The sequence below is a fragment of the Hippoglossus stenolepis genome, chromosome 8 (genome assembly GCF_022539355.2).
Source record: "Hippoglossus stenolepis isolate QCI-W04-F060 chromosome 8, HSTE1.2, whole genome shotgun sequence".
NCBI lineage: Eukaryota > Metazoa > Chordata > Actinopteri > Pleuronectiformes > Pleuronectidae > Hippoglossus > Hippoglossus stenolepis.
The window spans coordinates 27,046,597-27,060,984 of NC_061490.1; the positions used below are offsets into that span (position 1 = coordinate 27,046,597).

General features: G+C 44.5%; 2 protein-coding genes across 2 annotated transcripts in view; one reads left to right on the forward strand and one right to left on the reverse strand.

The window, feature by feature from the left end:
* Positions 1–301: 301 nt before the first annotated feature.
* polr3glb (RNA polymerase III subunit GL b) lies at positions 302–5,608 on the reverse strand. Its single transcript, XM_035164448.2, has 8 exons — positions 5,451–5,608; positions 4,734–4,896; positions 2,465–2,594; positions 2,262–2,330; positions 2,059–2,112; positions 1,837–1,916; positions 1,620–1,739; positions 302–864 (listed from the first exon to the last, which is right to left on the reverse strand). The coding sequence occupies exons 2-8, from the start codon at positions 4,845–4,847 to the stop codon at positions 778–780; spliced, it is 654 nt and encodes a 217-aa protein (XP_035020339.1). The 5' UTR covers positions 4,848–4,896; positions 5,451–5,608; the 3' UTR covers positions 302–777.
* Positions 5,609–10,600: 4,992 nt separating this feature from the next.
* Positions 10,601–14,388, forward strand: part of LOC118113729 (immunoglobulin superfamily DCC subclass member 3) — an 18,060-nt gene continuing 14,272 nt past the window's right edge. Inside the window, exons 1-6 of the mRNA XM_047340867.1 lie at positions 10,601–10,690; positions 11,008–11,329; positions 11,417–11,561; positions 13,512–13,642; positions 13,889–14,026; positions 14,162–14,320. Of these exons, the coding sequence (XP_047196823.1) occupies positions 10,601–10,690; positions 11,008–11,329; positions 11,417–11,561; positions 13,512–13,642; positions 13,889–14,026; positions 14,162–14,320 (985 nt within the window). The remainder of the gene's footprint in view (positions 10,691–11,007; positions 11,330–11,416; positions 11,562–13,511; positions 13,643–13,888; positions 14,027–14,161; positions 14,321–14,388) is intronic.

Below are 14,388 nucleotides of genomic sequence, written 5' to 3' on the forward strand. Positions count from 1 at the left end.
ACAGACTTTCTCTTCCGGATTGGTTCTTATCAGTCACATGACTTGACTACCAGCAAAGTGTCACAACATTAAGTCAAAGTCTGATTCCCCGACTTCTGACCTCGAGCATCAGGACCGTCTGACACATACAGGGAGTTAAACACAACTTTAACTTTATTCCAACATGGCGGACACGTTGACGTACAGTCAAGTGGACGATGTGGCGTCGACGTGTCAGTGAATCACGGAAACGTTTTTACGTCCTTCAACAAACGCTATATGCTATAATTGAACAGTAGAGGGCGTTGATGAGAAACATTGATCTCGTTTAAAATGTTTATTAAAAAGCAGCTGATTCACATTGTTGTTCTTTAACCTTTTTTTTTACAAACGACAGTTATTTACAGTTTGATTGATGAGTTTACTGAGATGAATGAGCAGGTCCTCTGGATCTTAAGAGGGTCTGTCAGAGACGGCGCCCCCTACAGGACACTTCAGTCTTCTGTGGTCTTCAGCCCTCTGACATGTCAGTGCCGATACATTTCTGACATGTCGGTCTCGAGCAGTGAATCGCTGCTTGATCGCCCTGTACGACGCACGGCGAAGTGGAAAATCGTATGACTCCGAAATTGGGGCAAAAAACAGTCTTAAATCGTGAAGTGTACGCTCGTTTCTCCAACGAACAAACAATAGACATTGATAAAACATTGAAAACCGCTGGTGAGATGCTGTGAGTCCACAGTCGTTTCGCTCTGAGTCTTTGAAAACAGATCTAATCAGCTGCCTGGCAGAGTGTGTTCAGTAAATAGCCTCGTCCACGTTGTCGTCACTGTCTCCTCCAAACTCCTCTCCGTTATCAAAGTACGACATTATGTAGTCGGTCTCCTGTAGACAGACAGAAAACGTTTGAACATGAGTGGATCATAAAAGTACTTCATGGAGGAATCATCAGATCTGCCAGCGTATGTTTTCGACACTCGGGTGGAGCAGAGCTGTCAGCTGATCGCGAGTAGTGAGGGTGAACTGGGAACATCTGGTGGAAGCTGTGGTCTGAAGGTTGTTTCTGTCAAGGCAGCGATCTATGAACCTGCAGGTGAACACCAGCAGTGAAGAAAGATGGAGGCTGAGCTGCACAGCCAAGCTTTCAATCTACTGGGCTATCGACACCCTCGCCTGAGGTCACAGGCAAGAACATTACATTCGATTTCATTTAGCTTCTCTTTTGTCCAGAGCAACTTACAATAAGTGCATCAACCATGAGGGAACAAACCCAGAACAGCAAGAATCATGTAAGTACATTAGCTTAAAAAAAGCCAAACTACAAAGTGTCACTAAACTTATTATTTTATTTTTGCATTTCTCTATAAACACCAGAGTTGACGATGGTTATTAGACATCATCTTCTTAACCAAGGCGTAGTCAGAAGAGATGTGTCTTAGTTTTCTCCGTCAGGTGAGAGCTTAGAATAGAACTTCACATAGACAGGAGACTACATATCCCATCAGGCCTGGGGACGCCTCAGGATCCTCCCACAAAAGCAAGACGTCTCTGAGCCAGGTCCCTCGGCTACCTGAACCCAGTTCAATGGACGAATCTGAGTGATTAAACATGAATATTGATTATTGATCAGTTTTACTCACCTCTCCAAACTCCTCCTCATCGTACTCCTCCTCTCCCTCAGCCTCCTCCTCTTCCTGTTTCTTCTTCTCCTCTCCCTCCTCCTCCTCTGAGCTCCCCTGCTGCTCCTTCTGCTCCAGACTCTTGAAGGTGGAAGTCACAGTTATTAATGTTGAAGGTGGAAGTGACAGTTAACGTGTTTAAGGTGGACCAGCAGCTTATTGATGAATGTTTGTTCACCTCTAGTTTGAGCAGAATCTCCTCCTTCTCCTTTACTTGTGTCTTCTGACCTGATGGAACCGAGCGACTGACCGACACACCTGAGGAAGACGAGAGGAGTTAGTCCGTCCGCCCATCAGACAAACAGTCATCCCCACTTTGACACCACAGTCCACTTGAAACATATACTGACACATGAGTTTAATAACATTACTGTGTAATCAGATTACTCAGAGTACTGACCGTCTCTGCGAGGCACCCTGGCGACTCTGAGCTCTCTGGGTAATCTCCTCCAGTCTGAAATCAAACAACCAATTAGAAAGCCCCACTCGTCAGACTCTCATTGAACGACAGGATAGTAGCGCCCTCCACTGGTCACAGTATTGAGTTTACAGCTGAATGTTAAAGCACAAATCAAAGGATCAATAGATAAGTATTGATTTGACCTGGAGTCCAGGTGATCAGACTGTCCGTCTGCTCCGAGCTGTGATATTTATCAGAGTACCTCTCCACATCTGTGCAGGAAACAGAAGACTTTCACAATTAAGCTTGTGATTCATGCGTCTTTATGAAATTCATGTTGATTATTGATGTGTATCTGTGAGCTTTAAAACATGCTAGTGAGGACGTGTATGTTGTAACCTCTGACCTCTGTGAGGGGCGGCTGGTTGGATGAAGCAGGGCAAACTCCTCATGGCTCCTCTGAACTCCTGTTTGAGAGCCAACATGTACTCCGCCTCCTCGCCAGCTGCCAGGGGGAGGGGCTTGTTCTCCATTGCCTGGACAACACACACAAACAGTTGTCCAGAATGCACTGATGTCAGAAGGACTCACCATCTAATGAAGTATGTCTCACAGAGCATGTGACACTGATGATTCATCTGTTAAAGTTTGATGAGTTTTTAAAAATCTGAATCTGTAGTTTTATTATTGTTATTGTTATTGAGTCATGAAAGCAGCTGAATTGACTGTGATCCGCTTCTGTTTGAAGTGAACTCAGTGATGAACAGACACTGATACTGAAGAAACTTAAAAACATCCAGATTCTACAGGAGGTTCTGCTCGTCAGACTGTTTTCAAGACTTCAGGTGTGAACAGACTCGTGGTCCTGTTCTATGAAGAGAGTTCAGCATATCCAGGATCTGTTTATCCAGCTGAACTTATCCTAACAATCACCGTCAGGCTCAGTGGTCACATGACGCTGGGTATCCACTCGTTAAGTTAACTCAGGTTTTCCTACTGTACAGTGCACATGAAAGGGGAGGGGTTTCCTGCATACGACCAATCACAGACATGGACAGTTTGACTGACAGCAGAGCTGATGATCAAACTGTTGAATAATAAAAATCAGAGGAGAACAAACACCCAGAATAAAAGACACAGTTCCAGCTGCTGAATGCAGGAAGAACAGCTGGTAAAACATCTGGGATTGTGAGTACTTACTCTTTACTTCACTTACTGATACTGATGTACTGGGAGTGTTAGCGAGGAGAACCTCACATACTTTAATACTTTGATCCTTTAAGTAGCTTCATCCTGTGAAATAAATATTTATTTGGGGGACAGATAGTTTCCAGATTTACCTTGTGACAGCCCCCCCCCCCTCTGGGACTTGAACACTCACCACAGTGACTCTCCACTGTTGTGTGGTGCACACTCTCCTTAAAGGGAAGGATAAGGGAAGTTTAAATCAATGTCTGGTTGGTGAAGTGGATCTCAGCCTCTAACTCACCCAGTACATCTCAATCCCTCTGTTTGCAGAGACTCCGACTCCTCAGAGTCAGAGTGTGTCCTCAGAGACAGTGTCTGTCCTCAGAGTCAGTGTCTGTCCTCAGAGTCAGAGTGTGTCCTCAGAGACAGTGTGTGTCCTCAGAGTCAGAGTGTGTACTCAGAGTCAGTGTGTGTCCTCAGTGTGTGTCCTCAGAGTCAGTGTGTGTCCTCAGAGTCAGAGTGTGTCCTCAGAGTCAGAGTGTGTCCTCAGAGTCAGTGTGTGTCTCAGAGTCAGTGTGTGTCCTCAGTGTGTGTCCTCAGTGTGTGTCCTCAGAGTCAGAGTGTGTCCTCAGAGTCAGTGTGTGTCCTCAGAGTCAGTGTGTGTCCTCAGAGTCAGAGTGTGTCCTCAGAGTCAGTGTGTGTCCTCAGAGACAGAGTATGTCCTCAGAGTCAGTGTGTGTCCTCAGAGACAGAGTGTGTACTCAGAGTCAGTGTGTGTCCTCAGTGTGTGTCCTCAGAGTCAGTGTGTGTCCTCAGAGTCAGAGTGTGTACTCAGAGTCAGTGTGTGTCCTCAGTGTGTGTACTCAGAGTCAGTGTGTGTCCTCAGAGACAGTGTGTGTCCTCAGAGTCAGAGTGTGTACTCAGAGACAGAGTGTGTACTCAGAGTCAGTGTGTCCTCAGAGTCAGTGTGTGTCCTCAGAGTCAGAGTGTGTCCTCATTTTGGGATTCTAATGTTTCTTCACTTCCACACGTCTTGTTAGTAAACAACAGATTATTTATCTCCTTCCCACACGTTATTATATCGTGGTCACGTGATATATTTTTACCAAATGTCACCAGGCGGCGCTGTAATTTACACACAATCCCAGATGTTTTACCAGCTGTTATTTGTTGCATTTAGCAGCTGGAACTGTGTCTTTTATTCTGGATGTTTGTTCTCCTCTGATCCTCGTTGTGAAATATGAGGCTCTGCTGTCAGTCAAACGTGTCCATGTCTGTGATTGGGCATAAACAGTAAACGCCGCCCCTTTTATGTGCACACGCTCAGATCTTGATGAAGAAACCTGAGTTAACTTAATGAGTTGATACCCAGCGTCATGTGACCACTTAGCCTGACTGTGATTGTTAGGTTAAGTTCAGCTGGATAAACAGATCCTGGATATGTTGACCGTGCTTCATAGAACAGGCCCCTGGTCTCGGTGTCTTACCGGGAATGCAGGTGTCGGCTGCTGGATGGTCGGAGGTAAACTGTCTCCTCTATTGATGCCGACAGCGTCCACGCTGAAACTCATCATCCTCCGACCACGACCACGCCCCGCCATCACAGCTGCTCCTCAGACCAGATCGGCTGCTGCAGGATGTGAGTCCTGACTGCACAACAACAACAACACAAAACTTCATTGTTCACCAGAGTTCAATGTGATCTCCATAAAACACATGTGACCCGTGGTGTGTGAGTCCTGTTTGGTTCCACACTGTGGATCATGTGGATCATGTGTATAGAACAGTCAGTAAGTATCAAATACACACGTAACAACTACAATATTTACCCATACACACGTTAATGTACAAGTCAAAGTGTTTCTGAAAGTTGTACACATAAAAATGTGATATTGTGTTACACTGTTAGTTTAACTGAAACTTTTACACATTTCCCTGTAACAACTCTGCTAATAGATGCTAATACATGTATTAGCAGGAGCAAAACGGTTAGCAGTTAGCTGCGCTGTATTAGCAGCGGTTAGCTGCGCTGTATTAGCAGCGGTTAGCTGCTCTGTATTAGCAGCGGTTAGCTACTCTGTATTAGCAGCGGTTAGCTGCGCTGTATTAGCAGCGGTTAGCTGCTCTGTATTAGCAGCGGTTAGCTGCGCTGTATTAGCAGCGGTTAGCTGCGCTGTATTAGCAGCAGTTAGCTTGTGTTTCACCTTCAGATAAACGTGTCTTCTCTTCATCAGTCAGACACAGATGTTCTGCTCAGTGAAGCTTCATGCGACATTAAACCATCTTTGTTTACATCTTCTTCTTCTTCTTCTTCTTCTTCTTCTTCTTCAGTTTGACAAAAGCGTCTGATCGGATCGTCAGCGCCATCTAACGGACTGGAACATGAACGACTTCTGTCATGAATATTTAGTTTAATCAGTTATTGATCAGTGATTGGTTGATCATCAGAAATTGACCTTAGTAATTGTTGACGTCATTTTAATGTAAATGTAATCTTCAATAATCAAAACTCTATTCATTTTTATTTACAGTCAACACTTACAACAATATACAAAAAAGAAAACAGCTGCGTCAATGAGAAAAAACAGCAATGAAAGGTACAAAAAGTTACAATGGTTACACAGCAACATGTAACTTGAAAGGGGGCGTACCCTCGTTGCCTCGTTATTAGTTATTGGATTGATTATCTTGAGGAATACGTGTGTACATGGAAAATCTTTACATAAGGCTGCTCATGCCACTTTAACTCCATCTCAAATACGCCAAATACAGTAAATGTTATATCACTTATCAGCTATTTGTTCCATACCAAGAAAATTTGAGAATTCAAGTAACCATGGATTTCTAATCCTATAACTCTAGCTCCCTCCATATTTTTCTCTGTAGATGTGAGTGAAATGTATCTAATGTAATAGGTGGGACTGGACGATAATTAGATCGATTTGTTCTGCTCTTTCACATATTACTCCTCCAGCCAATGTGCATGTAACTCTTTTATAGCCCAGACTATCTGGCACTAAATGTGAGATAACTCTGGAATTCCAAGATCTCCTCTGTCTCTCGCCATTGTCAATTTTCTCTGATTATTACGAGGCTTTTTATCTTTCCACAAACAGGAAGTGAACATTCTAGTTAAATGATCAAACCGGTGTTTGGGAATATACAAAGGAAGTGAAGAAATTCATAAAGTTAGACTCAGAAGAATCTCTCCTCTCATCTCCTCCATCAATCAATCAATCAAATTTCATTAGTATAGCCCATATTCACAAATCACAGTTTGTCTCATAGGCTTTAACAAGGTGAGACATCCTCTGTTCTTAACCCTCAACAAGAGTAAAACTACTAAAAATCTTTTAACAGGTAAAGACAAACCTGGACCGGCTCTAACTATAAGCTTTATCCTAAAGGAAGGTTTGAATCTTCAACGTACAGAGGGAGTCTGCCTCCAGAACTGAAGCTGAGATGATTCCACAGGAGAGGAGCTTGATGCTGAAGCTCTGGCTCCTCCTCTGCTTTCGAGACTTTAGGGACGACAGCCTGAATTCTGGGAGCGCAGTGCTCTAGTGGTGATAAGGTGCTTTCAGCTCTGCATGGTTCTCTTCAGGACATGTGCTGCAGCGTTTAGGACAAGCTGCAGAGTCTTTAACGACTTCCTGCTGGAGCCTGATAATAAGGAATTATAATAACTAAGCCTGGATGGAACACAGGCCTGGACTCGTTTTTTCAGCATCTTTTTGAGATATGTCTGATGTTTGAGATGTTACACAAGTGGAAGAAGGCGGTCCTAGAAATTAGTTTTAAGTGAGAATTAAAGGACAAATCAGGATCGAAGATCACTCCCAAGTTCCTGATGTTTCATTGGAAGCAAAGACGATGTTGTCTAGAGCAGCTTCATCATTAGATGATGTGTCTCTAAGGTGTTTAAGTATTAGAACCTCTGTTTTATCTGAGTTTAATAAGAGAAACTTGCAGCTCATCCAGGTTTTTATGTCCTTGACACGTGATTGGAGTTTAGTTATTTGATTACATTGTTCAGGTTAGGGTTAGTATAACTGGGTGTCATCTGCATAGCAGTGGAAATGTACGAGTGTGTCCTGATAATGTTTCCTAGTGGAAGCGTATATAATGAGAATAAAATTGGGCCGAGCACTGAGCCCTGTGGGACACCGTGGTTAACTTTGGTGAGCGCAGATGACTCATCATTAATTTGCACGAATTGGAAACGATCTGAAAAATAGGATTTAAACCAGTTGAGGGCGGTTCCTTTAATGCTAATGAACTGTTCTAGTCTCTGTAATAAAATGTGATGGTCAATAGTGTTGAATGCTGCACGGAGATCTAACAGGACGAGGACAGACACAAACATCTGAAGCTATTAGAAGCTCATTAGTGACTTTAACCAAGGCTCCGTGCTGTGATTGGCTCTAAACCCCGACAGTCTTCATATTACTTTCCTGGAGAAACTCACACAGCTGATTGGCTACAACCTTCTCAGGATTTTAGAAAGGAAGGGGAGGTTGGATATCGGTCTGTAGTTATCCTCCATCTCTCCATCTGTCCTCTCCTCTCATCTCCTCCATATCCTCCATCTCTCCTCTCATCTCCTCCATCTGTCCTCTCCTCTCATCTCCTCCATATCCTCCATCTCTCCTCTCATCTTCTCAATCTCTCCTCCATCTCTCCTCATCTCCTCTATCTCTCCTCTCATCTCCTCTATCTCTCCTCCATCTCTCCTCTCATCTCCTCCATCTCTCCTCTCCTCTCATCTCCTCCATATCCTATATCTCTCCTTTATCTCCTCCATATCCTCTCATCTCCTCCATATCCTCCATCTCTCATCTTCTCAATCTCTCCTCCATCTCTCCTCATCTCCTCTATCTCTCCTCTCATCTCCTCCATCTCTTCTCAATCTCTCCTCTCATCTCCTCCATCTCTCCTCCATCTGCTCAATCTCTCCTCATCTCCTCAATCTCTCCTCCATCTCTCCTTTCATCTCCTCCATCCCTCCATCCCTCCTCCATCTCCTCCATCTCTCCTCTCATCCAGGTCGACTTTATGAGTGACCCCGCCCCCCGGTCCTTGTGAACCATCTGGCTCCACCCCTCCTGGAGACCACGCCCCACAGTAAGTCACTGAGGGTCAGTTTGAATCAGAAGAAGATCAGAGTGAGGAGGATCGTCAGCAGAACGAGGAGAGGAAGAGGAGAACAGAAGATTTGTGATGAACCTCTGGATGTTTCTGATGATTTGGATTTAACTCACAGAATCATGAAGATGCTGCGGAGCCGAACGACGATGATGATGATGATGATGATGATCTGCTGCTCAGGTCTGACATGTTGTTTGTGTGTGTGTGTGTGTGTGTGTGTGTGTGTGTGTGTGTGTGTGTGTGTGTGTGTGTGTGTGTGTGTGTGTGTGTCCAATACCATCATTATGAGGACATTTTGTCTAACCCTCCTCACAACTTCAATGGGCTGTTTGTGGGTTAAGACTTTTAGGTTTAGGTGAGTTATTTAGTTGTGATGGTTAGGGTGAGGGGATGATGTCAATTAGTGTCCTCACAACTATAAAGACATGTGCGTGCGTGTGTGTGTCCTCAGGTTTTATGACAATAAGTTGTTAATCCTGGCTCTAAGAGTTTGAGGGTTCTTGAAAAGGTTGCAGAGGATCCAGGCTGCGTTGGGTTTCTGTGGTTCTTGAAGTTTCTGGTTCTGGAGGAGCTGAGAGTCAGAACCATTATTGTGTGTGTGGGGGGGTTTCATGAAATTCAGGGGGGGGTTCATGAAATTCACGGTCACGAGTCTGGGCGTGCGACAATAGACCACAGAAAGAGAGGGAGGGCTGCTGAACCGAGGCTCTCATGACCTCTGACGACCTTTAAGGGTCGACAAGGATTTTAGGGATTTGGAGGTCGGGTGACGAGGGGGTGGACCGTCTGCTCTAGTGATTTAAACCATCCCCCCCCCCCTGCTTTATAATGAGGAGCCAGATGGAGGCGTCTGATGAAACCTGCAGAGACCGGTTCATTATGATCATCAGCTGATCAGACCACTCACACAGAGTCGTGTCTTCACGTCCTGGTGTCCTCGTGTCTTCACGTCCAAAAGACACAAACTCCCAACACTCAGCCACTACCTGTTACAAACCATTACTCTCACCTTTACTCTTTTACTCTACATTACTCCGCTTCCAGGTTTTGGGTCCAGAGGAACTTGGTTACAGAGTAACTTATTATTATTATTATTTGTCTGAGAAGATTCCCAGTCATGCAAGTCATGGTGTATCCAAGTGCTAAAAAACAGGTCAACTGGACTTGGATGAGTTTTTTTGATGGTCAATGACTTGATTCTTCTCCAACTGTTGCAACAAACTCAACCAAGTCCAGTTGACCTGTTTTTTTAGCACTTGGATATTATTGTTATTATTATTTTTATTAATTTCGAGAGGGTTAGGGTTAGGGTTAGGTTAACCCTAAATAGCTGCAGTAAATAATCAAGTTAGTTTGAGTCCAACCGGCAGCGTCTGGATCAGTTTGTGTTTTAAGAGAAATAAAAACAGAAACATTTTAGAATTTAAGTCTAGATGGTGAAAGTCTTTTGTACGTTTGAAGGTCTTCTGCACAATTTAATTTAGCAACTACCAGTAGATGTTAGCATGTGTTAGCAGATGTTAGGGACATAACTTCAGTTGTGCACCTTGACGTCAACAAGTGTTTTGGCCTTGAAATCAATGATACAGGCCGAACATAAGAGGACGTTGAGGCTAGAGGTGAATAATCACAAAGGTTTTTATTTGACATCGTCATTTAACTGAAGCAAGTTTAGTTTCACCCAGTTCTTCACCTTTTCACACATAAATAAATCAGTCTGCAGGTTCACTGTCAGACCAGGACCCAAATATGAGTCCAGAGGAGATTCCGACCAGCTTCACTTCAGCTCAGTTTCCTCTGTCACAGTTAACCCGCCGGGCTAATTGTGGCTGAACGTCGGCACACTGTGGAGTTCTGGCTCTGTTTGTAGCACTCAGTTGTGGCTCAGTGTCGGTATGTGAGGATTCTGGTCCAGCATGCGACCCTGAGACATTCATTCTGTCGGCTCAGAGTTGGCTCTAAGTCCAGTTGAACTTGAACTTGGAACAAAATAAAAAGTGAATGAATTAAAAGTGAAGCAGCTGCAGGATGTGGGGGGGGGTTGTCTGGTGTATTTCGAGGTCCTGGTGTTTTTGGGGATGAGGGGGCTGTTTTGTCTGGTTCAGACTTTTGTCATTATTGTTGTCATTCATACTATGAGAGTGGAGGGGGGGTCTGGGGTAGGTCTAGGGGAGGTTTTTGGGGGTCAGTGGGAGGGGGTGACATCATGGGTTGTCCATCTCCCACAGACCAGCTGGGGCAAGAACAAGATGGAGGATGGTGGGGGGGTGGACATTGTCGCCTGAGGGAGGAGGAGGTTAGTGTGTGGGGGGGAACTCGACTCTTTCACCGAAGTCTCCGAGGACGTCGTAACTTAAAATGTTTTTGTTTTGATATAAAATCGGTGGCTTCTGGTTTTCTTCATCACCAAATCCCATTTCCCATGAGCCTTTGAAGGACCACTGAGCAGCGTGTTCGATACTGTGACACATCATCTTCATCATCATTCTCATCTTCATCATTTCACTCAGTGAGTATTTTCTGTTATTAATAATAATAATAACAACATCCATCAGTCGAGCTTAAACTTCCGCTTCATTAAAAATATTGTTTAAAAGTTCCTGAATGTAAAAGCCTGTCTCCTCCTCAGTTGTGGGTGGAGCATCAGAGCTGGCCTTCCTAAAAGAACCCAATGATATCATTGCGGTGCGGGACCGCCCCCTGATGCTTGACTGTCAGGTAGAAGGGGAGGTGCCTATCTCTATCACCTGGAGAAGGAATGGTGTTCCTGTGGCAACCGGCATCAAGGCAACGGTGCTCGGCAACGGCACGCTGCTCATCAGAAACTTCTCCAAGAGACGAGAGAGTAATGAGACGGATGCAGGAGAGTACGACTGCGCCGCACAGAACCGCTACGGCATGTTGATCAGCCGCAAGGCCCGAGTCCAACTCGCATGTGAGTCACTGCAAACATGTCACACAAACATACATGAAACATACGCGACACATATGTATTCATCTCGTCAGCCCTGTCTCCCCCTAGCCCTCCCTAAGTTCCTGTCTCACCCAGAGTCCGTTGCTGTGGATGAAGGGGGCGTGTCCAGACTCACCTGTCAGGTAAATGGAATCCCAGAGGCCAACATCACCTGGCAGAGAGATCGACGCCCACTGAGTACAGAGGACCCCAGGTATATTTGGAACTGTCACACTGACACATCAGTTCAGCTACTGACGTGTTTGCTTAGTCACAGGCTCTCTTCTAGCAATGCTCAAAATATTCCACAAGCAAACAATAAAAATAGAATATCGAATTGAATATCCAAAAATATATATATATATATACACTACCGTTCAAAAGTTTGGGGTCACCCAGACAATTTTGTGTTTTCCATGAAAACTCACACTTTTATTTATCAAATGAGTTGCAAAATGAATAGAAAATATAGTCAAGACATTGACAAGGTTAGAAATAATGATTTTTATTTGAAATATTAATTTTGTTCTTCAAACTTTGCTTTCGTCAAGGAATGCTCCATTTGCAGCAATTACAGCATTGCAGACCTTTGGCATTCTAGCTGTTAATGTGTTGAGGTAATCTGTAGAAATGTCCCCCCCCCACGCTTCCTGAAGCCCCTCCCACAGGTTGGGTTGGCTTGATGGGCACTTCCTGGTACCATACGGTCAAGCTGCTCCCACAGCAGCTCAATGGGGTTGAGATCTGGTGACTGCGCTGGCCACTCCATTACAGACAGCAGACCAGCTGCCTGCTTCTTCCCTAAAGAGTTCTTGCATAATGTGGAGGTGTGCTTTGGGTCATTGTCCTGTTGTAGGAGGGAACTGGCTCCAATCAAGCGCTGTCCACAGGGGATGGCATGGCGTTGCAAAATGGAGTGATAGCCTTCCTTATTTAAAATCCCTTTACCTTGTACAAATCTCCCACTTTACCAGCACCACAGCAGCCCCAGACCATCACATGACCTCCACCATGCTTGACAGATGGCGTCAGGCACTCTTCCAGCATCTTTTCACCTGTTCTGCGTCTCACAAATGTTCTTCTGTGTGATCCAAACACCTCAAACTTTGATTCGTCTGTCCATAACACTTTTTCCAATCTTCCTCTGTCCAATGTCTGTGTTCTTTTGCCCATATCAATCTTTTCTTTTTATTGGCCAGTCTCAGATATGGCTTTTTTTTGCCACTCTGCCTAGAAGGCCAGCATCCCAGTCGCCTCTTCACTGAAGACGTTGACACTGGCGTTTTGCGGGTACCATTTAAAGAAGCTGCCAGTTGAGGACCTGTGGCGTCTATTTCTCAAACTAGAGACTCTAATATACTTGTCTTCTTGCTGAGTTGTGCACCGGGGCCTCCCACTTCTCTTTCTACTCTGGTTAGAGCCCGTTTGTGCTGTTCTCTGAAGGGAGTAGTACACACCGTTGTAGGAAATTTTTAGTTTCTTCGCAATTTCTCGCATGGACTAGCCTTCATTTCTAAGAACAAGAATAGACTGGCGAGTTTCACATCAAAGTTCTCTTCTTCTGGCCATTTTGAGAGTATAATCGAACCCACATGTGATGCTCCAGATACTCAACGAGCTCAAAGGAAGGCCAGTTCTATAGCTTCTCTCACCAGCAAAACAGTTTTCAGCTGTGCTAACATAATTGCACAAGGGTTTTCAAGGGTTTTCTAATCATCCATTAGTCTTCTAAGGCGATTAGCAAACACAATGTACCATTAGAACACTGGAGTGATAGTTGCTGGAAATGGGCCTCGATACACCTATGTAGATATTTCATTAAAAACCGGACGTTTCCACCTAGAATAGTCATTTACCACATTAACAATGTATAGAGTGTATTTCTGATCAATTTAATGTTATCTTCATTGAAAAAAACAGTGCTTTTCTTTGAAAAATAAGGAAATTTCTAAGTGACCCCAAACTTTTGAACGGTAGTGTATATAAAAATGTACACCTAAAAAAAAAAGTAGTGCCGATATAGTAAGGTGCATATAATTTTACCATTATATTTATAGATTATACAAATGATTCATCAGATTCTCTAATCAAACAGATGTGTTGTTGATGTTTACATCATTTAAAACATGTATTAATACATCTGTTCATGTATATTTACATACAGGTACACTCTGCTTCCTAACGGCGTCCTGCAGATCACCAGCGTTCAGCGAAAAGACAGTGGCTTGTTTCGCTGTGTCGCCTCAAACATCGCCAACACTCGATACAGCCACGAGGCACAGCTGTCTGTGACTGGTAAGACCAAACTGAGGGCAAAGAGACCGACAGACCAAACTGAGGGCAAAGAGACCGACAGACCAAACTGAGGGCAAAGAGACCGACAGACCAAACTGAGGGCAAAGAGACCGACAGACCAAACTGAGGGCAAAGAGACCGACAGACCAAACTGAGGGCAAAGAGACCGACAGACCAAACTGAGGGCAGAGTCAGGTTTAATGTGGTGTCTGTGCTAATGAAGGTTTCTGGTTTCTCCGAGTCCAGTTGCAGGATCCAGAATCTACCAGGAGCCTGTCATCCTGTCTGGACCTCAGAACCTCACCATCAACATCCACCAGACGGCCATCTTGGAGTGTATCGCCACAGGGAACCCCCGCCCCATTGTGTCCTGGAGTCGCCTCGGTAACAACTCTACCATAAAACTCAACAAACACCTGAACTCTGTGTTTTTATCACCTGCTCTGATCACGTGTGTGTCTGTGTGTGTGTCTGTTTGTGTGTGTGTGTGTGTGTGTGTGTGTGTGTGTGTGTGTGTAGATGGCCGCTCCATGGGTGTGGAGGGGATCCAGGTTCTGGGAACAGGAAACTTGATGATCTCTGATGCGACTGTGCAACATTCAGGAGTTTATGTTTGTTCAGCGAACAGACCAGGAAGTCGCTCGAGAAGAACAGCGCTCGGACGACTCGTCGTTCAAGGTGACTCACACACAAGTCCAGTCATTCCTATAGCACATTTAAACAATACACACCTATACACATATATA

Excerpts from the sequence above, each read along its gene's own strand:
- polr3glb (XM_035164448.2), bottom strand. The coding sequence starts at position 4,847 with ATGGCGGGGCGTGGTCGTGGTCGGAGGATGATGAGTTTCAGCGTGGAC. Across the intron at positions 1,917-2,058 it reads CAGGGTGCCTCGCAGAGACG|GTGTGTCGGTCAGTCGCTCG; the intron begins GTCAGTACTCTG and ends CGTCTTCCTCAG. Across the intron at positions 865-1,619 it reads ATGAGGAGGAGTTTGGAGAG|GAGACCGACTACATAATGTC; the intron begins GTGAGTAAAACT and ends GTCTGTCTACAG.